The sequence below is a fragment of the Dendrobates tinctorius genome, unplaced genomic scaffold, assembly GCF_039654945.1.
Source record: "Dendrobates tinctorius isolate UK_male_01 unplaced genomic scaffold, ASM3965494v1 ptg000206l, whole genome shotgun sequence".
Classification (NCBI taxonomy): Eukaryota; Metazoa; Chordata; class Amphibia; order Anura; family Dendrobatidae; genus Dendrobates; species Dendrobates tinctorius.
The window spans coordinates 2,779,328-2,804,697 of record NW_027361873.1 but is presented as its reverse complement, the minus strand read 5'-3'; the positions used below and the strand labels follow the sequence as shown (position 1 = coordinate 2,804,697).

At 47.3% G+C, this 25,370-nt stretch overlaps 1 protein-coding gene across 1 annotated transcript in view; it reads left to right on the top strand.

Annotated features, from left to right (window-relative positions):
• Positions 1-327: 327 nt before the first annotated feature.
• Positions 328-25,370, top strand: part of GAS2L1 (growth arrest specific 2 like 1) — a 34,882-nt gene continuing 9,839 nt past the window's right edge. The window contains exons 1-5 of the mRNA XM_073554095.1: positions 328-913; positions 1,953-2,607; positions 5,868-5,975; positions 14,356-14,452; positions 15,043-15,280. Of these exons, the coding sequence (XP_073410196.1) occupies positions 1,984-2,607; positions 5,868-5,975; positions 14,356-14,452; positions 15,043-15,280 (1,067 nt within the window). The 5' untranslated portion in view covers positions 328-913; positions 1,953-1,983. The remainder of the gene's footprint in view (positions 914-1,952; positions 2,608-5,867; positions 5,976-14,355; positions 14,453-15,042; positions 15,281-25,370) is intronic.

The window sequence follows — 25,370 nt, the reverse complement described above, 5'->3', positions numbered from 1 at the left end:
TAAACCCGGCCCTGCCTGTTGGTGGGCCTCGAGGACCGGAGTTCGGGAACCCTGGTCTATAGGAGCCTCAGCATTCGGCAGCCGATGTCTATGGAAATCGTTTGTCCACCAGGTAAAACTGGTCCTTCTACATTTTTATTTCTGCAGGGCGGCTCTGCAGGGGTTAACAGCTCGGCCACTCCGTGTTTTTTCCGCATTAGCCGAGACGTTAAAATATTTAATCTTGGGATTGAGGCCAAGAAGTCTGGAGTGTGGAGGAGCCGGGGCCGCGCCCTCCTCCGCCCGGCGGCAGCTCATCCTTAAAGGCGCAGGCTGCTGCAGCCGCTGCTTCTGCGGGTCACCGCCGTTACCTCTGGCAATGATAGTGTTAAACATTCTTGTTAACCCTTCCCTGGCCGGGATGACTCCAGTGATGACTAAATGCCGGGAAATGACCGGTTCTGTGCCCTGCGGCAGGAGTACCGGAATCCCCCTCCTCCCCGGCCGCCGCAGGAGAAGCGCAGCGTCACCTTCTCCGCTCACTCAGGAATGGACGCCCCGGGCTGTTGTAATGAAGCCCCCTGGAGCTAAGGAGGGAGCGGGGGGGTCTTGTATCACGTGCTCCATGACGGGACCAGACCGGGGCTGACGTGACAGGGATGCTGCTGTCAGCTACCGGCAGAGGATTACAGCCGCCGATTAACCTTGTGGAAGGGCGAGGCTGTGTCTGCTCCACCGCCCTCTGTGGGTTGTCCTGCCCGGACCCAGTGCAGGGAGCCCGGATCACGCGGGGAGGGGGCTCCGCCGGGATGAAGTGGCGCTGCCAGAGACCTTCCCAGGGCGAGATGAGCGCGACACCCTGTGCGTGCGGCAATGGGCGGCAGCCCCCCTGTGTGCACGGGCTCTGAGGGGGGTGAAGAGCCGCAGACATTAGGTAAGCGGCGCCCGGTGCGGGTCGGTGTACGGTCCGTGTGCTGATAGCAGAGTGTCTCCGGGTCGGCCCTGGGAATAACCACATTGCTCTCTTCTGTCATTATCCCTGTGGCTCCAGGAAGCCTCATATTGTCCCACCTGTAGCGGGGTACACCTGGCCATTTTGGGTGTCAGGCTTCATAATCTAAAACATTCGGCTTTACCTGATACAACAAGGGTCACACCCCTAAAAATAAAAAACGGCAGGGTCCTTTGTACATATAGGAATGCGCTGGATACGGCGCTAAAAGATCCCGCTATATAGAAGTTAGATGCGTCCTTAGGCCCCGATCACCTGACGGGGGGCGCAATGGAATATCATATAGTTCTACAGACCACACAGAAGACCATCAGGAGAAAAGGTCCACTGCCTCCTGTACACAGAACCCTAGACATGCCCGCCTAGGTCTGAGCCTGGTGTCGGAGGTATATGTAGTGGGAATGGACTTCTGGTGGAAGCTTTCTGTACAGAGCCGACCCACATGGCCATCGCAATCCGTGGACTTTTGGTTAGAATGACAGCTGTATGTCCGATTTCCAGTACAGAATCTAAAAATCGGTGGTGGTCCAAGATGACGGATTTCACATCTGAGACCTGTAGCATTTTATGGATGGGTTTCTCATTTCCAATCTGACGATGGGTCTTCCAACACAACTTACAGCCTCGTGTGTCTCTATAAGGCTTTTAGTTATAGTTGGGAGATCAGCGGTCAGTCTGGGCATTGTGCTCCGTATACACTCGTGACCTTGGCCTAAAAAACCAGGGTGCCTCTGCTCTTCATGTGGCTCACTGTTGTAGAACCCTGGGTTTTGCGCTGATGTAGCAGATACTCGTAGGTCATTGTGGATAGATGTATATTAGTTCTCACATATTTGTAGGCTACAATTCCCCTCCCGCTTTAGAACATGATCCTTCTGCCTTTAATGTTTTACTCCTAAATGAGGTGATAAAAGTGCTGATGGCTCTGATAACAAGTAATCACTGACTGCTCTCTGCCTAGGTCACATCACTGAAGAGTGGCATGAGAAGAAATGGCAGACCAAAGCCAAATCCAGTCATCTGCTTCCAAGAGCATCCGACCGTTCCGCTCCAGCGAGGAGTACCTGGAGGCCATGAAGGAGGACCTTACGGATTGGCTCAATATGCTTTATGATTTAGACATGGAAGCCGGCACGTTTCTTGAGGCCTTGGAGACCGGCTACACGTTATGTCAGCATGCTAACAATCTGAACCGATTGGCTAGAGACTTTAAAACTCAATATCCAGATGCTGCGGCTACCATGAGGCTACCACAAAAAGAGGTGACGTTCCAAGTGAAGGGAGCCCTTCCCAGCTCATTCCTTGCCAGGGACAATGTATCAAACTTCATCGGCTGGTGCCGCAAGGAGCTTGGCATACCGGAGGTGCTGATGTTTGAGACCAATGACCTGGTGTTGAGGAAGGGGGAGAAGAGTTTTGTCTTGTGCTTGCTTGAGGTGGCCCGGAGAGGTGCACGTTTTGGCATGCCAGCACCAACACTGATTCAGATGGAAGAGGAGATTGAAGAAGAACTTAGCAGGGGCCGACCAAACGCCGATCAGAAAGGATGCCCACGGCCTCAAATGCCTACCAGGCCTCCTCGTACTATATGTGACCTGAAGAACTTGGATGAATTGGTGAGCTCATGTCTGGAGGGGCTGAATATGGTCTTATTATTTATCTATGTAATCGGTTTACACCACTGCAGTCTTTTCTCTGTCCATTGTCTTTCCTAAGCTCCCATTGCTTTATTGATCTTGGTAACTGCAGGATCTAGAACAATGTAAGCCTTGGAGGAAAAAGTCACAAGGAAAGAAAATAATTCTCATTAGAGATGAGGAAAAAATCTGTACATGTATGGGAAAATAAAAGGTTCTTGTTTCTGGCCTGGGGTGGGATTTATGGATGGGATCTTTTGGAATAGTCCTTCTTATCCTTCAGCATTTATCTCTGTCGGGGCAGGCAAATCCCATAAGCCATATCGTCAATCTGCAAGGAGATGACGGTCTAGAGTACTTACTGTACCATGTTTTTGTTGTTGTTATTATTTATTATTATTATTATTACATCATGCATATCGTATATATCTAGTCCTTGCACAGCCTCTCGGTCCATGTGGAATAGCATTTACTTGAACCAGCACATTGATGTACGTTGGTCCATGTACTGCTAGCTTTTTACATGGCAGCGGCATGTAGATCATAAAAACCCCACTGGTGTTCGGTTTCAGCACTATGAGGCTGAGTGCAGACGGACTTTTTGGCCCTGCGGATTTTCCGCGCAGAATGGAAGAAATCCGCAGGTCAAATGACCTGCATTTTTCCTGCGATTTCTTCCATTTTTCATGCGGTTTTCATGCTGTTTTTGTGCGGTTTTCCACTGCGGATTTCTTCCATTTTTCATGAGGTTTTCCATCGCGGTTTTCCCCCTGCGGATTTGGTGACAGGGGAGATGGAAAACCGCACAAAAGAAGTAACATGCTGCGGATTTTGTACCGCGGAAAAATCCGCAGCATCTGTACAGCAGTGTTTTGGGTTTTTTTTCTACATTGATTTTAAGGCTACTGTACATCACAATGCGGATATGCAACGTTTCTGCGCGGTAAAATCCGCTGCGGAACCGCTGCAAATCTGCATCGTGTGCACACAGCCTTAAAGGTGTCGTCCATTTAGAAAGTGATGGCGTATTCTTAGGGTAAGCCATCAGTATTGGATCATTAGGGTCCAACACTCGGGACCCCAGCCGATCAGCAGTTATCCGCTTTGGCAGATGTTTTCTGTGCACGGAGTCGGAATACAACGTTTGGTGAACGTCGCAGAGACCTGGCGCTCCGCTCCTTGCCGGTTCTGCCGGGGATCTGACTCTTCTGCATTGTGGCTACTCCCACATGACACTTATCAAACAATTTTCATAGTGTACTACACTTTCAACGCTATCGTTCTAGCATCTTTGGAGACATGTTTGCTTCATGTATTACAATATGTTGGTTGTTAAACAGATGGTTGGAGCTAAAAGGGAAAGTGTGCAGTCACTCTAGTGCTGAATTATGATGGCGTGCATTGCACACTGTCACGATTCCTCGGGGGTCACTCAAATGAACACGTATACGATTTTCATACTGTCAATCACGTGTCAACTAAACTCGTCTGTCTTCACTCAGTAGAAGAGAATTGAGAAGCGCAGGTGTCTATTCTGCAGGTATGCGTTCATATGACTGCACACTGTCACGATTCTGCTGTCTGCAGCCACTTGACTTGTGATGAACCTTAATGACAAGTTCCCTTTTACCAATTCCTGACACGGACTATAATACATTTATATCTTCTTCTGATTGGGTACACCTTGTCGTGGTGGGGTGGCTTTTACGCCCGCTAGGTACCCCATGTTATTTACATGTACGATTACTATATGCTTATTGCAGGGTATATGCTCATTGTCTTTATCCTAGGAGTTATATTTTATTCTCCAAATGATTAAGTAGATGTGGATCAAGAAGACTGGATGTGCAACACATGTCTCTAATCTTCTTTATCTTACCATGCCTTCTGTATCTACAATTCCTTACCCTGATAATAGAACATCTAACAATAATTAATGATTAAATAGCTATGAAGGCTTTTGTCTCCTGCAAACCTCTTTTTATGTAGCCGTAATGTGGAACTTTGCACCCTGTGTGTGTTTATTCAGAAGATTATCCACACTTGTAATAAGTACCTGATGATGGGAGAAGTTGTAGCCAGACCGGTGGAAAGGCCACGTGTGCCACTGGTAACACAACCAATGGAGGCACCAGCAAGACATAAAGTCAATATGTTCAGTGCGTTGGCTAAAAGCGAGCTGTCACCAGGTCACGTGTCCAGTTTTTGCCCTTAATTTCTGCCCGCTGTTCCTCTGAGTATTCTGTATTTTGGTTGTTTTTTTTACATCCTCCATAAAGATTGTTATGCGCCTTTTTATTTAGTGCTAATGGGCTTTACAAGGGGGGCATGTCGTCAGGATGGTCTGTGATGAAGGACCCCATCTCTGGAAATGTATGGGTTTAAAAAAAGGGAAAAAAATACAATACTAAGGGGGAGTAGCAAGAATGGAAGGAAATAAAAAACAAACGACAGGTCCTTTTTAAGATGTTGGGAAATGAGGGGGAGCACAGGTTCAGGGATGGATCCAGTAATATAAAAGCGTGTACAGACAATGCAGCAATACGTCCCTTTCTTTAAGAAACCTAAACCGTGTCCGCATCTGCCACGCAGACTGTCTTCAGATTGCTATGTCTTCATCCAGTCGGGTCAGCCCGTGCTTAGTAATGTCTATAAATCCTGCGTGCACGTCTCCTCGGCCCGGGCTCCCTAGTATGAAGAGCCGGTCTGCCATTGTGCTGCGAATTAGTGACACTAATGATAGATTGCGGACTTCTCCCACCGCCTAAGGAAGTGATGTCAGGCCAAGTCTTTCCGTACCTTTCACTTGTTTGTATATCTCCACGGTGACTGAGACTTCCTGAGGAAAGCTTAATGGCTTTTCTTAGTTTTCACCCTGGAAAAAAACCAAAACCTGAAATAAGTGATGCTTTCTATTGCTCAGAAGTGAGTCACTTCTTGTGGGGGCCTACTTGTGTATACTGACAAGCCCACTGTGTCACCACGTTGCCCCCATGAGGTAATGCTGCTTGTCCCAATATCATGGGTGTAGCTGAGGGGAAATTCTGCAGTATACAGATCTGATGGAGGAATGTGTACTAGGTATACAGCGCCTCACATGGGTAGTGGAGTGACTGTGCGGCCTGTGGCGTCTCGGGTCACGCTGGGATTACATGTCGTCTGCTCTATAAGTGGGAACTCGCTGACTGCCTCTTAAAAGGCTCATTCTGAGGGTGACTCTTCTCTGTTGTGTCCTCCAGGTCCGGGAGATACTTGGCTGCTGTCAGTGTCCTTCACAGTTTCCAATGATAAAGGTGTCCGAAGGAAAATACCAGGTCGGAGACAGTAATACGCTCATATTTGTTCGGGTAAGCACAGAATATGTTCTACAAGCTGGCGTAGAATGAAACCTTGCTAAATCAGGTCATATTCCTTTTGTGTATTTTCTTTAGGGCTCGTTCAGCTGAGCATGTTATATGGACACGCGGCGTCCGCGTAATCGGATGTCGCACTGACCAATGTTGTTCGATAGAGCTGGTCAGATGGTTTGTTCACAGCGACTCCAGGTCCATGTGAATATAATCTCAGCGGTCACTACTCTTCCGGATTTTGGATCACACTCACCCATTCAAGTCTATAGGCGCACAAAAGAAATCCCATCCCATACAGATCATCCATATTCATTCTGATTTTTACAGATACAACTTAACCTAGGAAGCGGTATCTGTTCATGTGCAGTGTAAACTGAGGCCTAAACGCAGGATGCCATATGTCCTAGGATCCAAGTTTTCTGCATGAAAATCGGACAATCCTTTTTTCATACGCTATGAAGCCGCCTTAATGATTAATTTTAAGTACGGTAATTCACCTTTTCTTGGCTCATTTCTAAAAAACCACCTCTCCCACTTTATAATTGGGGATTCATGAGATCTGAAATCTTCCATGTTTTATCACTTAAAGGGAATTGGTCACCATATTTTTGTTTTGTAATCTGAGATCATCAGTATTTAGGGGGTAGAGATACTGATTCCAGCAATGTGTCACTTGCTGCTCCACTTGCTGTCATTTTGGTAGTCAGTTTTATTTGCTGCTGATCTCGCAGTGCTCAGAATGCTGAGCCTTTTATAACCCCGCCCACACCTCTGACAGCTTCCTGTGTACACTGACCATAGATATTATACTGCCAATCATTTGTGGGGGCGATGTTGCACAGAGCAGTTGACTAGGAGGCATGATATACTTAGGTCTGTAGTGATAATCTCCTGCTGATAAAACACTGTATTGCTACAGCAACACACAGCCTAGTAAGTGAGTCCAAGTAAAGGCCCCGTCACACTAAGCGACTCACCAGCGATCCTGACACCGATATGAAGGTGTCAGGATCGCTGGTAAGTCGCTATGTGATCGCTGGTGAGCTGTCACACAGACAGCTTCACCAGCGATCAGCACAGCGATGCCGAGCGCCCGGCATCGCTGTGCTGATCGCTGTAGAAAATAGAATCAAAATAAAAAATATAGTTATTCTCACCTTCCGACGTCCCGTTCAGCCATCCTGCCTCTCTCCACGCTCCGGTCCTAGTGAGCCTTTGCACGAATGACCGTGAGATGTCACGGTCTCGCGGGATAACAAAGTCTCGCGGTCATTCGTGCAAAGGATCACTGGGACCGGAGCGTGGAGAGAGGCAGGATGGCTGAACGCGACGTCGGAAGGTGAGAATAACTATATTTTTTATTTTTTTTATTATTTTTTTACACCTGATCGCTGGTCTGCCGCTGTCACACGCAGCGATGCGTGCTGGCCAGCGTGAGACCAGCGACAAAAGAAATGTCCAGAGGTTTCTTGCAGCGATCAGCGATACTGGCAGGGGGGCCGCTCGCTGATCGCTGTCACACACAGATCTCGCTGGTGAGATCGCTGTTACGTCACAAAAGTTGTGACTCAGCAGCGATCTCGCTACCGAGATCGCTTAGTGAGACGGGGCCTTTAGTCCCCCAAATCATCCTGCTCTCAGATTACATAGCAAGAACCTGCTGACCAATTCCTTTTAAATGATAAAATATGATACATGTACTGCCTAAATCCCGAAAAATGTGTTCAATGAAAGCGTAAGATGTTTTACATCCAATATTATTATTTTTTTATTTTATTTTTTTCCTTTTAAGTTGGATAGGATTTGTGGCAGATTTTAACTGTTTCATTGCAATGTAAAAATCCACTGTAATTCCATAAGGTAAATGTAAAATCTTTTTCCACAAAGTTAATGTTTCTTGCTCATATTATATTGCATTATATTATCTCTATTTATTGCAGCCGCTTATTTGTTATGCTCTTAACAAAGGCGTCTGGGCAGACTTCTGTAGTGAATGGGTAATATATTCAGTCTGTCTTCAGTAAGTCCTGACAATGAGACCGGCCACTGAGTAAATGTGCAACATGAGCGGGAGCCTGAATTATTTAGTCACCCCATACTCTCCTCCAGCTTTATCCATTAGTAATATGTGTTTTACAGAACCGGATCAGTATTTTCCCTGCACGATATGTCTAGTATGGCTAGAACCCACTTTGTAGTTTTTAATCACAAGTTGAGATTGAAAAGTAATTTTCTGTACATTGTTGGGGTCCCTGATAAAATAAATGGTGGTTCTTCACTTCCGCTGTCTTCGACATCTGCAGCGGGACTGTAGGAAGCAACGTAAACCCTCAAGTCCAGCACCGTGTGTTGTCTGACACCAGAAGGAATGGGAGACGTTCACTATGGAACCAATGTCCTCGTACCGCTATGGGATCCAGTTACTTTGTGTTTTTACACGTCCAGCACTGTTAGAAGTGTATGGCAGCGCTCGTCTTTCCCGTTGTGAATAATCCTGAATTCTTGTCCGAGAGTTCCCACACCATTGTGCACACACGAGATCCCTAGTGCGCATGAGATGACGGCTTTGTGATTCCCGTCTTATTGTAGTCTATAGCCTTGCTGCTCCCCCCCCCCCCCCTTTCATCCCTTGTATACAATGGTGATTCCCAGGCACACCCAAAGAAAACCCTGAAAAATGTTTCCACACCATAACCAAAGCTGGAATCGACTTGTCATTTCTTTTGTAAAAGTGACAGGTCTTGGGGACAATATGTATACACGTAATAAAGAGGGAAAAATCAGCTCACCCATTGGGAGATCTGCTGCAAGGAAAGGAGATTCCAGCGTCTAGGCCTCCATGTACATCACACTTTATTAGGCCAGTATTGATAGCAAAAGTCACAGCTCCAGTATCGAGCATAGCTATCAAACGCGTTTCAGACTGCTGTCTTTAATCTGTGCCTATAGAAGAGTGAACCAATTCAGGGACTATAGAGAGCAGTATGAAATGTGTTTGTACTGGACTTTTTAGTAAAGTGTTTTGTTTTTTTATTGAAGATATTGACTCTGGAATCTCCTTTCCTTTAATGCTATGTGCCCACGTTGCTTTTTTGATGCAGAATATTCCTGAGCAGAAACGCACACCCTCTTCCCAGGAGAACGCATGCGTTTTATGAAGCGCTTTTGTCAAGCGGTTTAGCATGCGTTTTCCTATGCGGTTTTGCAATACAATTGAATGTATGCGGAATCGCACGCGTTTCCACAAAATTGATGAACACGTTGTGTTTTTTTCTGCTAAGCGTTTCCACAGTGGAAAAAAGCGCACCATTAGCACAACATGTACGGATTCAATTGATAACATGGGATACTTTTCTTAAGCGTTTCCGCAGCAGAAACGCGCATCTAAAAGCGCCGCGGAAACACTTAAACACAACGTGGGCACAAGCCTAAAAGACGTATGCACTTTACTGCTTGTGACCAGAACCACCAGTAGCCAGTCAGATCATTGCAGTGGTCACCAGACAGATATTATGGCAAAAGCCTGCATATTAACTCCTTCCCGACAAGATGTACTATTACTACTTATATGTCGGATACCTATGCGTGGTGCAAGCTCAGGAGCTGAGCCTGCACCATACCAATCAAACTTTTTTATTTTTTACCACTGAAAGTAAGAGAAAAAAAGAAAACTGTGCAAGTTTGGTATCCTTGTAATCATACTGACCATTAGAATCATGTAACCAGATCATTTATACAGCAGATTGGACATTGTAGAACAAAACACTCTCCCTGACCCCCCCCCCCCCCCAAAAAAAAAAAAACAGCGGAAGTGATTAAGAAGTTAATGACTATAGCTGCTGCCAAAAAAGCCCTCAAAGTGCGGTTAGACCTAGAAAATTGTCACCTGTACTCGCGGGTTTGTGAAAAAGCCAAAGGCTCATCGCTATTTGAGGGGTGATACCGCTCACCTGTAATATGTACAGTATGCATGATTGTGGATATGTGGCTGGGCAATGTGGTGCTTCCGCTAACTAGTTTAGTTATAGTTCAGTCATCCTGTTGGAAGGAACCTGTTCTTTTTCTGTTCGAAGGAAATCTATCACAATGTATTTGCCACCTAATCGGAGAACATCATCATGTATAGCCAGAGATCCTTATGCTAGCAATGTGTCACTTACTGGGCTGCTTGCTGCAGTTTTGTTAAGCCTCTTGTTGATAAAACATTCAAGATTTCTGTATAACCCCACACCCACTACTGGCAGCTTTCTGCCTGTGCACAGCTGCCAATCAGTGGTGTGGCGGGGTTAGGCCTCTTTCACACTTCAGTTTTTTGTGTCAGTTACAATCCGCCAAAAAGGTGGAGAAGCGGATCCGTTATTAACTGATGTGAACGGATGCCACAGGAACAGTTTTTTGACGGATCCGCAAAATGAGGAAATTTAAAGGAACCGCTGAGGGGGGGGGGGGAAATCATTGAGGATGTTAACGGACAGCAACATTATGGCGGATCCTCACAAAAACGGATGGCAATCCGCCGATAATGGAAGTCAATGGGGAAAAAAACGGATCCGCAAAAAAAATTGCGGATCCGTTTTTTTCAAAACCTGGCAGATTTTGACTAATTGTAAAAAAACGGAAGTGTGAAAGAGGCCTTATACAGAGCTCAGCATTCAGAGACCGGCTACAATGCAGCAGAGAACACTGCATCAAACAGCCTAGTAAGTGACACATGGCTGGAATTCGGTTCTCTGGCCATGCATCATGCCGCTCTCAGCCACTACTCCTGACTTGTTTCAGTAAAAACTTGCATTTCCCAAGAAATAACAATTCCAGGGCATTTTTTTTTTTTAGATCTCAGCATTGTGCTGTTCCTCTGTTATTCCTTTGGAATATTTATGAAAAAATGTGACAGCTGCGTGTTGCCAAAGAGGTGTCTCCCTAAGCAATGCCATAATCGGCACTGATTAGAAGGTGTTGTTTTGATCAGGGGCCCAACCTTGACTGGTAACACCAAGGTGTTATCTAATATATAAAGCTCAATGTATGTATGTCCGGGATTAGTATCCGCACCGTCGCAGCTACAGCCACAAAATTTTGCACAGTCATACATCTGGACCCCGAGAGCGTCATAGGCTAGGTTGTGAGGTGAAATTTTAACCCTGCGTGTTCCAATTCACCAAACAATTTTGCCCCTATCTACATAATGGGGGAAAAAGTGAAAGGAAAAGTGTTGGAGGCAAATTGACAGCTGCCAGATGTGAACAAGGGGGACTTAAAGAATGAGAGCGATGGCACCAAAGAGTAGAGTGGGGCAAAAAAGTATTTAGTCAGTCAGCAATAGTGCAAGTTCCACCACTTAAAAAGATGAGAGGCGTCTGTAATTTACATCATAGGTAGACCTCAACTATGGGAGACAAACTGAGAAAAAAAAATCCAGAAAATCACATTGTCTGTTTTTTTTTCATTTTATTTGCATATTATGGTGGAAAATAAGTATTTGGTCAGAAACAAAATTTCATCTCAATACTTTGTGATATATCCTTTGTTGGCAATGACAGAGGTCAAACGTTTTCTGTAAGTCTTCACAAGGTTGCCACACACTGTTGTTGGTATGTTGGCCCATTCCTCCATGCAGATCTCCTCTAGAGCAGTGATGTTTTTGGCTTTTCGCTTGGCAACACGGACTTTCAACTCCCTCCAAAGGTTTTCTATAGGGTTGAGATCTGGAGACTGGCTAGGCCACTCCAGGACCTTGAAATGCTTCTTACGAAGCCACTCCTTCGTTGCCCTGGCGGTGTGCTTTGGATCATTGTCATGTTGAAAGACCCAGCCACGTTTCATCTTCAATGCCCTTGCTGATGGAAGGAGGTTTGCACTCAAAATCTCACGATACATGGCCCCATTCATTCTTTCATGTACCCGGATCAGTCGTCCTGGCCCCTTTGCAGAGAAACAGCCCCAAAGCATGATGTTTCCACCACCATGCTTTACAGTAGGTATGGTGTTTGATGGATGCAACTCAGTATTCTTTTTCCTCCAAACACGACAAGTTGTGTTTCTACCAAACAGTTCCAGTTTGGTTTCATCAGACCATAGGACATTCTCCCAAAACTCCTCTGGATCATCCAAATGCTCTCTAGCAAACTTCAGACGGGCCCGGACATGTACAGGCTTAAGCAGTGGGACACGTCTGGCACTGCAGGATCTGAGTCCATGGTGGCGTAGTGTGTTACTTATGGTAGGCCTTGTTACATTGGTCCCAGCTCTCTGCAGTTCATTCACTAGGTCCCCCCGCGTGGTTCTGGGATTTTTGCTCACCGTTCTTGTGATCATTCTGACCCCACGGAGTGGGTTTTTGCGTGGAGCACCAGATCGAGGGAGATTATCAGTGGTCTTGTATGTCTTCCATTTTCTAATTATTGCTCCCACAGTTGATTTCTTCACTCCAAGCTGGTTGGCTATTGCAGATTCAGTCTTCCCAGCCTGGTGCAGGGCTACAATTTCGTTTCTGGTGTCCTTTGACAGCTCTTTGGTCTTCACCATAGTGGAGTTTGGAGTCAGACTGTTTGAGGGTGTGCACAGGTGTCTTTTTATACTGATAACAAGTTTAAACAGGTGCCATTACTACAGGTAATGAGTGGAGGAAAGAGGAGACTCTTAAAGAAGAAGTTACAGGTCTGTGAGAGCCAGAAATCTTGATTGCTTGTTTCTGACCAAATACTTATTTTCTACCATAATATGCAAATAAAATGAAAAAAAAACAGACAATGTGATTTTCTGGATTTTTTTTTCTCAGTTTGTCTCCCATAGTTGAGGTCTACCTATGATGTAAATTACAGACGCCTCTCATCTTTTTAAGTGGTGGAACTTGCACTATTGCTGACTGACTAAATACTTTTTTTCCCCACTGTATATACCGTACAGTTGCTAAGGTGGGGCCCTGACATGAGATACTCACCACACACGGGGATATGAACACACACACAGAATGCGCCACACACTACCACGTGCTTCAACACATATACCACCCTCAGCACACATTTCACCACACATACACCAACCTCGCCACATAAAAGTCGAAACACAAAAGTCGCCACTCAAAACTCGCCACGCTGTCCCAGAGCTGTTTAAAAGATGAAACATGAGCTGTGATTGGTTGCTATCAGCAACAGTTTTCTTTGTAGACAGTTGTGGTAACTGAGGTCTATTATTCTTATCATTTCTATGGTGTTATCATCCTTCTGTAAAGCTGGAAATAACACAATTTATTACCGTGCCAACACAGACCACCCTCTGACACAGACTGCAGGGGGAGCCCAGTATCACACAGGATAGGATTAGATACACGGCTCAGCAGTCAGTATCACACAGGATAGGATTAAGGCCCTTTTACATTTAGCGATGCACCAGCGATCCAACCAGCGATCCGACCCGGTCAGGATCGCTGGTGCATCGCTAAATGATCGCTAGTGAGCTTTCATACAGAAAGATCTCACAGCGATGCAGCAGCGACGCAGCGCACGATACTTACCTTTCACACACAGCGATCCTGCGTCCTCCCGCCCGCCTCCACGCGTCGCTGGACGTCACAGCAGGAAGCCCAGCAGGAATCACCCGACGAGAAATGGAGCCGGACATTCTCGCGCGATCAGCGATGAGCAGCGGGGGAGCCGGTCGCTGGTAAGTATCACACATAGCGATATCGCTAGCAATATCGCTATAACGTCACAAAACCAGTGACGTTTTAGCGATATTGCTAGCGATATTGCTTAGTGTAAAACCCCCTTTAGACACACGGCTCAGCAGACGGTATCACACAGGATAGGATTAGATACGCAGCTCAGCAGTCAGTATCACACAGGAGAGGAATAGATACATGGCTCAGCAGGCAGTATCACACAGGATAGGAATAGATACACGGCTCAGCAGGCAGTATCACACAGGAGAGGAATAGATACACGGCTCAGCATACAGTATCACACTGGATAGGATTAGATACACAGCTCAGCAGTCAGTATCACACAGGAAAGGAATAGATACACGGCTCAGCATACAGTATCACACAGAATAGTATTAGATACGCAGCTCTGCACACAGTATCACACAGGATAGGATTAGATACACAGAATAGTATTAGATACCCGGCTCAGCAGACAGTATCACACAGGATAGGATTAGATGCATGGTTTTTATGTGCAATATAATCATTATAATTTGTTACAACTAACCACAGTTGGTTACTATGCCCAGGCAACGCCGGCCTCTTCAGCTAGTTTTATATAAAGTATTATATAAGTTAATAACGGAGTCATCACTGAGTCCTACCAATCGACGCCCCGCAATTGCTGTTTTATATGTGGGAGGAGCACGAAATAAACCACTTCACGTCTCGCAGGTCCTTCGGAGTCATGTTATGGTTCGTGTTGGCGGAGGATGGGATACGCTAGAGCATTACCTGGACAAGCATGATCCCTGCAGATGCCAGTTTGCTTGTAAGTGTATACTGTTATATGCAAATGTAATTAAAAGGGTCATTCTAAAAAAAATTTTTTTTAAATAGTATGTTTAGTTCTCAGGATGGGCTTTCCTGCTGTTCTGCTCGTAGTTTGAGTACAGTATTCATTCTCCTCTTCTGTGATTTGCAACGCTCAGTTTCTCATAGACTTTTTTGGACACAGTTGAGGTGATTGGAGCCAAGAGTATTCCAGTTGTTCACCTTTGTGATGTGCATTGTACCTCGATGCTTGTGGGCCCCACTGCAGCATCTCGAAAAGCCCCCCCCCCAACTATCACAAGTCTTTTAATAGTCTTTTCCTATGGGACGACTGGACCTTTTGGACTCCCTTAGTCTTCAGGGTCTAGTTGGGACTGCATCCCTTACACCTACTGGTTACTCGATGTATTGGCTGCTGTAAGGATATCCTAGACAAAAATAGCAACCATCCAAATGTTGACCCCAGGCGCTACAAATAATGCCAGTTACCTAGGCTTGATATGTAAGAAATGGAGTTAACGTGCTATTAATTGTGATTTTTTTATTTAATGTTATGTATTTCTATTAACTCTTATTACCCATCTTCAGCCCATCGTGCTCCAGCTTCGCGCCCGATAACCTTTTCCCCTCAACGTGGCGCTAACCTCACAATCCCCCGCACCTCCAGCCCTTCCCGAGGACGCTATTCTGAGGGCCTGCCCAGAAATGTTCCGAACCCAGAAACAAGCACTCCACGGCGATCCGTTCCAGGCTCAATTGCATCTCTGAACAGCACCTCAAAGACTGCAGTGTCTCAGAAAGATCGCCCTGGGATTAACTCATTCAGGTATGAGGCATTGCTCATAAGCTGAGTAATTCACTTGTATTCATTGATTACAACAATGGTAAAGTTTGCCTGTTGACCTTGAAGGGGTTGTCCACTACTAAATCAATACTAACACTTCTACTCGCCTACGGTCTCGGCACTGGTTCTCCCAGGGATGGCGTGACGTAATAAGGTTACACTATACAGACAACCCTTGGGTATATTATAAGAAGCCTAAAAATAGGGTGATCTTTGGTTTCCAATGAACTAGTCCAAACACATGACCTGAATCCGGATATGTGGTTTGGAGTATTCTGATCTGCGTTATTCTGTCTGGATGAGTTCAGCATTTGGCAGCAATCAATTCTAGATAAACAAGTATGACGTATGGCCAAAACACACTGGATAATTTACCATTCGCTCAGCGCTGATCAATCTCTGCTTTCTCATTGTGGAACATGACATGTAGCTGCAGTGATATACTTTAGAAAAACACTACAAACACATTGGAGGAAAACTGCTAAACCCTTGCTGATTTCTTATGCATCGACAAAGTAATTTCCCGTTGTTGAACTACACAGCCGTCTGTCCTGACACATACCGGCACTGCTTACCCTTGATATCTGGGACAGTGTTGCTACAAGTTTGTGTATTCAATCCTTTTTTCTTTTCTTGTAAGAACAAGAACTGTGCTCATGACAGAATCACTTCCTCAAAGAACACAGGCTGGGGTTACCCGAAATTTACAGTTTGAATAAAGAAGGTGTAAAACATTTCCAACGTGGAACGCAATAATGTTCATAAAACCCTGCAGATTGCGATGGTGCTGTTTAAGCAAGCATGAAGTAACCTCCATGACGACCGCCGATACGCCTTTTAACGGCTCTGAGGAATAAGGTTATAGCGCCCCAAGAGTTAGAATTTCTCCAGGGTCTTGGCTACCGGGGGTAGCTGAGACCCCAGAGAACATAATTCAGGTAGGTTTGTACCGACCCTCTCCTCTGATGTGATTGCAATCTGTATCACACCTTTCTGTACTAGGAGTCAAGCGCAGCCGCCGCCTATAAAACCCAGAGGGGCACATTTATCAATAATGTAGTCCTTGGACAGAGCAAATGTAGACTAGACATTCTGAAAGTGCATCAGATTTATCACAGTAGTTTATGCTGTTAATCTAGAACAGTCTTAAAATTAGGCCATGTTCACACATTTCAATATTTTACAATCCGGAGTGTAGCAAGCAGAGGAAAAGTATAGTAGAAACCCGTCACCACTTCTGGATTTATCACCCACTCCTGGTTTTGGCTAACAAATACTGAGGTAAAATACTGACCAAATACTTAACGTGTGTGAACATGGCCATAGACAGATTTATCAAATCCCCTATCTCTTGGCTTACTTGGTACCATAAATTTGCATTTGGAGATTTTTTTTTTATGGACAAGGCCAAACCTCCTTGTCAGGTAAGACCCAATGAGTGTCTAAATCCTCATAATAAATATGGTGCAAGGCAGGAAACGCTGGGTTTGGAGTGTTTTGTTTTCTTTTGTTCCAGAGTTCCTTTCCAGTTTTAGTTTGATAGATCATTCCAAATTTCTTTTTGCTGTTCCAGTTGTCTTTTATAGCTCTGTGTAAATCCAGCCAAAGCTATACCTTATACAAAATTTTTCAGAATGGAAAAAGCTCTTAATTGTACAGCAAATAAAGACAATGGTTTCATTCTCTGGATGAAGGTGTATCAGATTATCCAGCTTATTTCAGGGATAGCGGTGACACATGGCGCTCAGAGGCGGGTTACCTGCACTGATCACACAATCCATGAACTAGTCGTGAAAGACGCCATCCATGTGTCTTTATAGTGGCCTTTTTATACTGGGGTAAGACTGTGTTTACTCTGTATAGTTACACCTTTTACAGATCCTAAAGCAAATATCCCGCAATTCTGGGCTATAAATACCTAAGGTGTATTCTGAATAATGCCCGATCAGCTAACAAAGGATGTTGTGTCTCCTCGCTTCACTTGTAAATCAGCTGACTTCACCCAACAAGGTCACGGACACGCGGAGATCACAAGCTGCCTCATCCTGTAATTATTCTTTAGGTTTTCATTGATGGAAAGGGGCGTACTGTAATCGGTATAAAAAGGCAGTAAATGGTTGTCCTGTATAGTTCCAGCTCTGCCATAAAGTCATCGACACTCGTAAGCGAGAAGTCACTCCTGCTGTTGGGAATCTTCTTTGATTATTAAGTAGCAAAGTATTTCTTTAACGAGAAATTAAAATTACATATCATAAATAAAATTATATAGTACCACTGAGAACAAAGGATTGCTATAAAGGGAATGTCATCATAAAAAATATAATATGTATCTTTTTTTTTTTTTTTTTAATCACTATTTGTATAAAAAAAAAAATTCTCCACTTTACATTCTTGCCACAAAGCCTAATATTGTCAGTATTTCCTGTTCTGTAGAGATCAATTTTTCAGCAGTCGTCTCACTTCAATGGAGATACTATGACCCCCCCTTTCATCTCCACCTCCTGACACACTGACCTCCTATGCAGATCATGTTTAGAAAACTCTTCCATAGAAGTCAATGAACAAATGTAGACTATTGTTTTCTGTCCCTGTGGCTGCTGTGAGGCATACCCATGAAAGCTGGTAAGAGCAACTGAAAGGGGTTGTCTATACTAGTGGACAAACCCTGCTCGAGGCCCAGCAGAAAAAGCTGCGTACATTCTCCTCCCGCAGTGGCGTCATTCAACGATGCCAACTCCTCTGTTCTTAGCAGATAATGTGACACGGTTGCATCATGTGACCACTGCAGCCGATCAGCAGCCGCTAATTAGCTGCAGCCTTTACTGTTTTGTTGGCGCCGATAGAATATCGATTGGCTGCAGCAGTTACGTGACGCAACAAGGTCCTGTCACCTGCTGGGAAGAGCAGCGCCGACGTCGCTGGGACAGTGCAGCAGTGTGAGGGAGCGGTCCTGAATTGATTTAAGCAGTGGACAACCCCTTTAAGTAAGATGGCTGCCCCTGTAATCGTGGATGTAAAATGCAATCCCAAAAATGAACTAATTAAAAAATCTTCTGTTTCACCAGCTCCTTCATGTGATACATTTCCTCTCAAGCCATTTGAAGTTGTCAGCAATAAAATCTATTTGGTTAGCTGTAATTACTTATTTTGTGAGGACTTTTCTGTGTTTTAGGATTAGTGGTCGTACAAGTTCTTTCAAGTAATAGTAATGAATACATGGTATATCTAACATTAGTTATACTTACTGTTTTTCCTTTCTATTGTATACAGTAAAATTCCTTTAATCCAGAGCAAAGGAACATGATTTAAAATGGGTTATAAAGCTTTAGAGATTCCTTTCCGTATACTATTCTAAGGCCTGTGTCTGTAAGAAATTAGTGTCCAACACTCAGGACTCCTGTTAGCCAGACGTGAACTTTCCCACCTGCTTGGTTTCCATCTATCTTCTCCGTTCTGTGGCTCTATCAAGCCAGAGCCGCCAATCAGAGGGTGGAGGGGGAAAGACGGATGAGAAACAAGCCGGTGGGAAGATGAAGCTTAAATGATTGGCCGCGCTGTTACACCGAGCGCCTGTACTTTGGTATGAACAGTCATTTTGTGCTGACAGTCCCTTTAAGTGTAAATGGATTTTTAATACTTGCCTTATGGAGTCCTGCTCATAGGAGTAGCTGTAGTCTGTGAGACTTTACTCTGTCGCCTAATTGGGGGACACAGAACCTTGGTGTTATGCTGCTGTCCACTAGGAGGCGACACTATGCATAATCTGAAAAAGATTAACTTTGGCTCCTCCTCTGCAGTATACACCCCTGGACGGCGTCAGCCTTCTCCAGTTTTTGCTTAGTGTCGCAAGGAGGCACACCTTTTTTCTTCCGTTTTTTTCCTTTTTTTCACGGAAATACAGATGAAGAAAAGTGGGTCTCCAGCGAGACTCCCGGCATGGCTCCCTCCTCGGTCCCCTATTAGGGGTACCCGGTTGAGGTCGAGGTGGCTATTCCCCATGTCGCTCCCTCCCCAGTCCCTCGGGTCCTGGTTCGAGGTCGAGACCCCCCTCCTTCCCCAACCCCTTTAAGCGGTCTGGGTTGAGGCGAGGATGAAGACCCCCTGACGGTGACAGACGCACCCTCCCTAATCCCCCGCAGGGGGTATTAGGTTGAGACGCCTCAGGTAGGGTGGGAGATCAGGCGGCATTTTGCAGCTTCCAGGGACCCCAGGCTGGCTGAGGGATCCTGTTGGGGCCGGGGGAGGGTGCGGACTGGATGGCACAGCAGAGACAGGGTTTTTCTGCGTCCCTGTCTCTGCAACAGCAGCGGCTCCATAGCGCTTCAGGGGCACCCCATACAAAAACCGCTACCCCTGCTACCCCCACCGCTATCCAGTCGACCATTCTGGGGGGGTCTGGTACAAATCCGCCCCCCCCCCGGACTACCGCGCCGCTCTGGAGCCCTCCTGGGCATCAGGCTTCTAATTTAGGCCGCGGCTTCGGCCTAGCTGAAGCCGCCGCCTTTTCCCCGCCCCCCGGATGACCAAAATGACACGCTGGAGTGTCATAGAAGGGGCGGATTGAGGCAGAAAGGGCGCATTTTTACTCAGCCCAGCGCGCCCTTTTCAGCTCTCCGCCCCCTCCTCCCTCTCCTCAGAGCCCCGGTGGCCATTTTTTCTGGATGAGATCCAGGAGAGGAGCATCACAGCGATCTCCGGGGGGCACAGAACTTGGATCTGTCGGCGCTGGACCTAGGGGCACACCGGTGGGGTAAGCTCACAGCTGGGTTCTCATTACTCAGCTGTGAATCTATACTTCCTATAAGGCTTTCTGTGGGTTTCCTCTGCGTAGCCACCCCTGTACGATCCCTTATAGCCAGCCTCTGTGCACTATGCCGGGCTCAAGGAAGAGAACCAGGCAGGAATGTTTCTATGCATTCTGCACAGCCTGCAAAGCCACGCTCCCTAATGGCAGCACGCATCCGCACTGCCGGGACTGCATCCAGAACTCTGGGTCAGAACCCCAGGGAGTCCCTACTGACGCTTCAGTGTCACAGGCCACGCCGGAATGGGCAACTCAGATGTCTCAGTCTATGTCACAGTCCATAGACAACCTAACTGCTACATTACTGCAAGCTCTGCAGAGTCGGGCCCCGGCTATGGACGGTACACAGCAAACGGACAGCTTGTCTCAGGAACATGCTGCTTCCGACTCTCACAGACGTAAGCGGACCCACAGGTCTCGATCACCTAAGTCGCACTATAGCACAAGGTCGTCCCCCTCTAGGGAGAGACAGCGTCATTCCAGGTCTCCTGGGCAGTCCCCTGCCACAGACAGACAGTGCAATTTACCACAGGGATCCCCCATCACAGGAGACCCCCGCCCCAGGTCGCCCTCCAGGGATCACTTTAGCGAGGCACAGGATTCGGAGGGCATCTGTGACTCCGACTCAGATAATGAAACGGTCAGGTCCGTGGTACCTTCTCCCCCTAGCAATACAGCGCTAGTTGAGGACATAATTTCTGCCAATCATCGGGTGCTAAAAATTCCAGAGTCGCCCCCGGAAGGCCCAGAACATAGGATTTGTTTCGAAAGTGTTCAAAAACCACCTAAGGTCTTCCCTAATCACGATGAGTTTGAGAAAATACTTACCAAACAGTTTGCGCAGCCTGACAAAAAATTCGCTAATCGCAAATATTTGGAAGCGAAGTACCCCTTCCCACAGAAAGACACCAAACAATGGACAGATCCACCTGAAGTGGACCCTCCGGTTTCAAGGCTAGCAGCGCAGACTTTACTCTCTCTGCCGGATAGCTCAACCCTCAGGGACGCAGCAGACCGGCAAGTAGAACGCATGGCTCGTTCTATTTTCGAAGCGGCAGGCGCCTCTCTGGGCCCTGCATTTGCTTCAGTTTGGGCATCCAAGGCCATCCTGGCTTGGGCCAAAAAACTACAGGAGGGTCTTCAGGCTTCAAATCCTGAACTCTCGGACCAAGCGGTCCAGATGGCAGTGGTGGCAGACTACATGATTCATGCAGCCCTGGATTCCACCAGAGGTGTAGCGGGAATAGCATCAAACGCCATCACGATCCGACGCATCCTCTGGCTGTGAGAATGGAAAGCGGATGCGGCCTCAAAGAAGTCCCTCACGCGACTTCCATATTTTACTGGAAGACTTTTCGGCGAAAAGTTGGACACCATGATAGCCAATGCCACTGGGGGTAAGAGTACCTCTCTCACTCAACTAAAACCGAAACGCACATTTAAACGAAGAAACCAGACGCGATTCCGATCCTTTCGGAATTCCTCAGGCTGGTCCGTTTCGCGCCCAGTGCAAAACCGCAACCGTTCTCCACGCAGAGACAACCCACGGACTCCGCAGCGACCGGACAGGGCTTGGCAGTCGAAAGCAGGCCAAGCGAAACCCAAGGGAGGAAAACCTCAGAACTTCACTTCATCATGACTCGAGACCTCCGGAAGACACCCCACCAAGTAGGCGGCCGACTTTTACTCTTTCAGCAAGTCTGGCTGCCTATTACAGAAGACAGATGGGTCAGGGAAATAGTGTCTTCCGGATACAAGATAGAGTTCACTTCCGTTCCACCGAACCGGTTCTTCCTTTCTGTTCCTCCAACACCACCAGAAAAGGCTCGTGTTTTCCACCAAGCGGTTTCCGCTCTCCTTCAATCAGGAGTTGTGGTGCCGGTTCCCGCGAACGAGAGATTCCGAGGATTCTACTCAAATTTGTTCGTAGTCCCCAAGAGAGGAGGCGGCGTCCGACCCATACTGGACCTAAAACAGCTCAACAATTACGTACGGGTCCGTCATTTCCGCATGGAGTCCCTCCGGTCCATCATTGCATCCATGGAGCAGGGAGAATACCTCGCCTCCATAGACATACAGGATGCGTATCTCCACATACCAATTGCTCCCGCCCACCAAAGGTTTCTCAGGTTTGCGGTCAACCAAAACCACTACCAGTTTGTCGCCCTTCCGTTCGGACTCGCCACGGCTCCAAGAACGTTCACCAAAGTCATGGCGGCCACCATGGACGTCCTGCACTCAAGAGGCATCCTAGTCGTCCCGTACCTGGACGACCTCCTCGTCAAGTCTCCCACTTTCAAAGACTGCGAGGTCAGTGTCTCAATCACTCTAGACACTCTGAGTCGCCTGGGATGGCTAGTCAACCTACAGAAATCGTCGACCATCCCAACTCGGACTCTAACATTCCTGGGAATGGTATTCGACACCGCCAGGGGCCTGGTGCTCCTTCCCAAGGACAAGACACTGGCCATCCGTCTGGGAGTTCGCACACTCCTTCGCAGTCCTCCTCGATCTCTCCGGTTTGCCATGAGAGTCCTCGGCCGGATGGCAGCAGCAATAGAGGCAGTGCCATTTGCCCAGTTTCACCTCAGGGTCCTTCAACTAGCCATGCTCAGATCTTGGGACAGGAACCCCTTCTCCCTTGACAGGGAGTTCAGGTTGACGTCATCAACCAGGAGGTCCCTGCATTGGTGGCTCAAACCAACCTCGCTTACACGAGGGAAGCCATTCCTCTCAGGACAATGGAAGATCCTGACTACCGATGCAAGCCTGACAGGCTGGGGGGCGGTGCACCTACATCACAGGGCACAGGGCAAGTGGTCACCGAGGGAAGTGACATTGCCCATCAATGTTCTGGAAATCAGGGCCATTCTCTTGGCACTGAGAGCCTTTCATCACTTGCTTGCAGCCTCGCACATACGGATACAGTCGGACAATGCCACGGCTGTGGCATACGTGAACCACCAAGGCGGGACCCGCAGCGCCCAGGCGATGAGACAAGTGGCTCATATCCTCCGCTGGGCGGAAGACACAAGGTCGGTACTTTCTGTGGTACACGTTCCGGGTGTAGAAAACTGGGAAGCCGACTTCCTCAGCAGGCAAGGAATGGACTCGGGGGAGTGGTCTCTCCATCCCGAGATTTTTTACCAGATCTGTCAACGCTGGGGAACCCCGGATGTGGACCTAATGGCACCCCATCTCAATACCAAGGTTCCCAATTTCATGGCCAGGACACACGACCCGCGGTCGCTCGGAGCGGATGCCCTGGTCCAGGACTGGTCCCAGTTCCGACTCCTGTACATTTTTCCACCCCTCCCCCTATCGCCAGGGTCGTGAGGAAGATCAAGCAAGAGGGAGTTCCGACCATCCTCATCGCGCCAGACTGGCCCAGACGTACTTGGTACGCCGACATCGTCCAACTTACGGCAGACGCCCCCTGGCGTCTACCCGACCGTCATGACCTGTCTCAAGGTCCGTTCTTCCACCAGAATTCAGGGGCTCTCAATTTGACGGCATGGCCCTTGAAACCTGGATTCTAACCCAGGCAGGTTTTTCACCGGCAGTCATTACAACTATGATCAGGGCAAGGAAGCCTGCCTCCGCCAAGCTCTATTATCGTACCTGGAGAGCTTTCTTTTCTTGGTGCGAATCTCATGGACAAGTCCCACTCCCTTATTCCCTCCCGAAGGTACTAGGTTTTCTTCAATCGGGCCTAGATGCCAAGCTATCCTTAAGTTCGCTTAAGAGTCAGGTGTCGGCGCTTTCAGTCCTTTTTCAAAAGCGCATTGCTATTAAACCGCAAGTAAGGACTTTCATCCAGGGAGTTTCCCGATTGGTTCCTCCCTACAAACGTCCGCTGGATACGTGGGACCTCAATCTGGTCCTGACAGCATTGCAAGCTCCACCCTTCGAACCTCTTAGAGGAGTTCCACTCTCCATTCTGTCTCAGAAAGTGGTTTTTCTAGTGGCGATCACCTCGTTACGCAGAGTGTCGGAATTGTCAGCACTTTCCTGCAGACTGCCTTTCCTAGCCTTTCACCAGGACAAGGTGGTTCTCCGCACGGTACCATCCTTCCTTCCGAAGGTTGTGTCCAACTTTCACCTTAATGAAGAGATTTCACTGCCTTCCCTTTGCCCGGTTCCGGTTCATAGAGTGGAGAAGGCTCTGCATACGCTTGACCTCGTCAGAGCATTGCGAATTTACGTGTCCAGGACTGCACCTTTCCGGAAATCTGATTCCCTCTTCATTCTTCCGGAAGGTAGTCGCAAGGGGTTGCCGGCTTCCAAGGCTACCCTTGCCAGGTGGATCAGGTCCACCATACATGAGGCCTACCGACTTAACAGTTCCCCTCTTCCGGCCGGTATCACGGCACACTCTACACGGGCAGTAGGGGCCTCCTGGGCCATTCGGCATCAGGCTTCGGCACAACTAGTGTGCAAGGCGGCCACTTGGACTAGCCTACACACGTTTACGAAACACTACAGTGTTCATACCCAGTCCTCAGCGGATGCGAGCCTGGGTAGACTGGTTCTGCAGGCGGCAGTACCCCAAGTCTAGGGGACTGTCAGCACAATATTCGTCCACTGCTTCCCACCCAGGGACTGCTTTGGGACGTCCCAAGGTTCTGTGTCCCCCAATTAGGCGACAGAGTAAAGGAGATTTTTGTGTACTTACCGTAAAATCTCTTTCTCTTAGCCTTTAATTGGGGGACACGGCTCCCACCCTGTTGCCCTTACGGGCCGTTGTTTCCTGTTGAGTTCTCATATTGTTCTTTGAGCTCGTACATAGTAGCCTTCTTACAGGCATGGTTATGTTATTTGGTTACGTTCCTCCTTATGCTTTGGCACAAAACTGGAGAAGGCTGACGCCGTCCAGGGGTGTATACTGCAGAGGAGGAGCCAAAGTTAATCTTTTTCAGATTATGCATAGTGTCGCCTCCTAGTGGACAGCAGCATAACACCAAGGTTCTGTGTCCCCCAATTAAAGCCTAAGAGAGAGAGATTTTACGGTGAGTACACAAAAATCTCCTTTTTGCAATCATCGCCTTTTAAAGGGGTTTTCCAGCCCTAATAATACACACCAACTGCCACATCAAATATGGCACCAAGGTATACATTGTATATGAAACCTAAAGCTCGTGTTGTTGTAAATGGTTCCACTTCAGAGTCCTTTTTCTCTGCACAGGGGAACTCGTCAAGGGTGTCCCCTCTCCCTGGCCCTCTTTGGTCTGGCAATTGAGGCTTTGGCAATTCGCATGAGAACTTCTC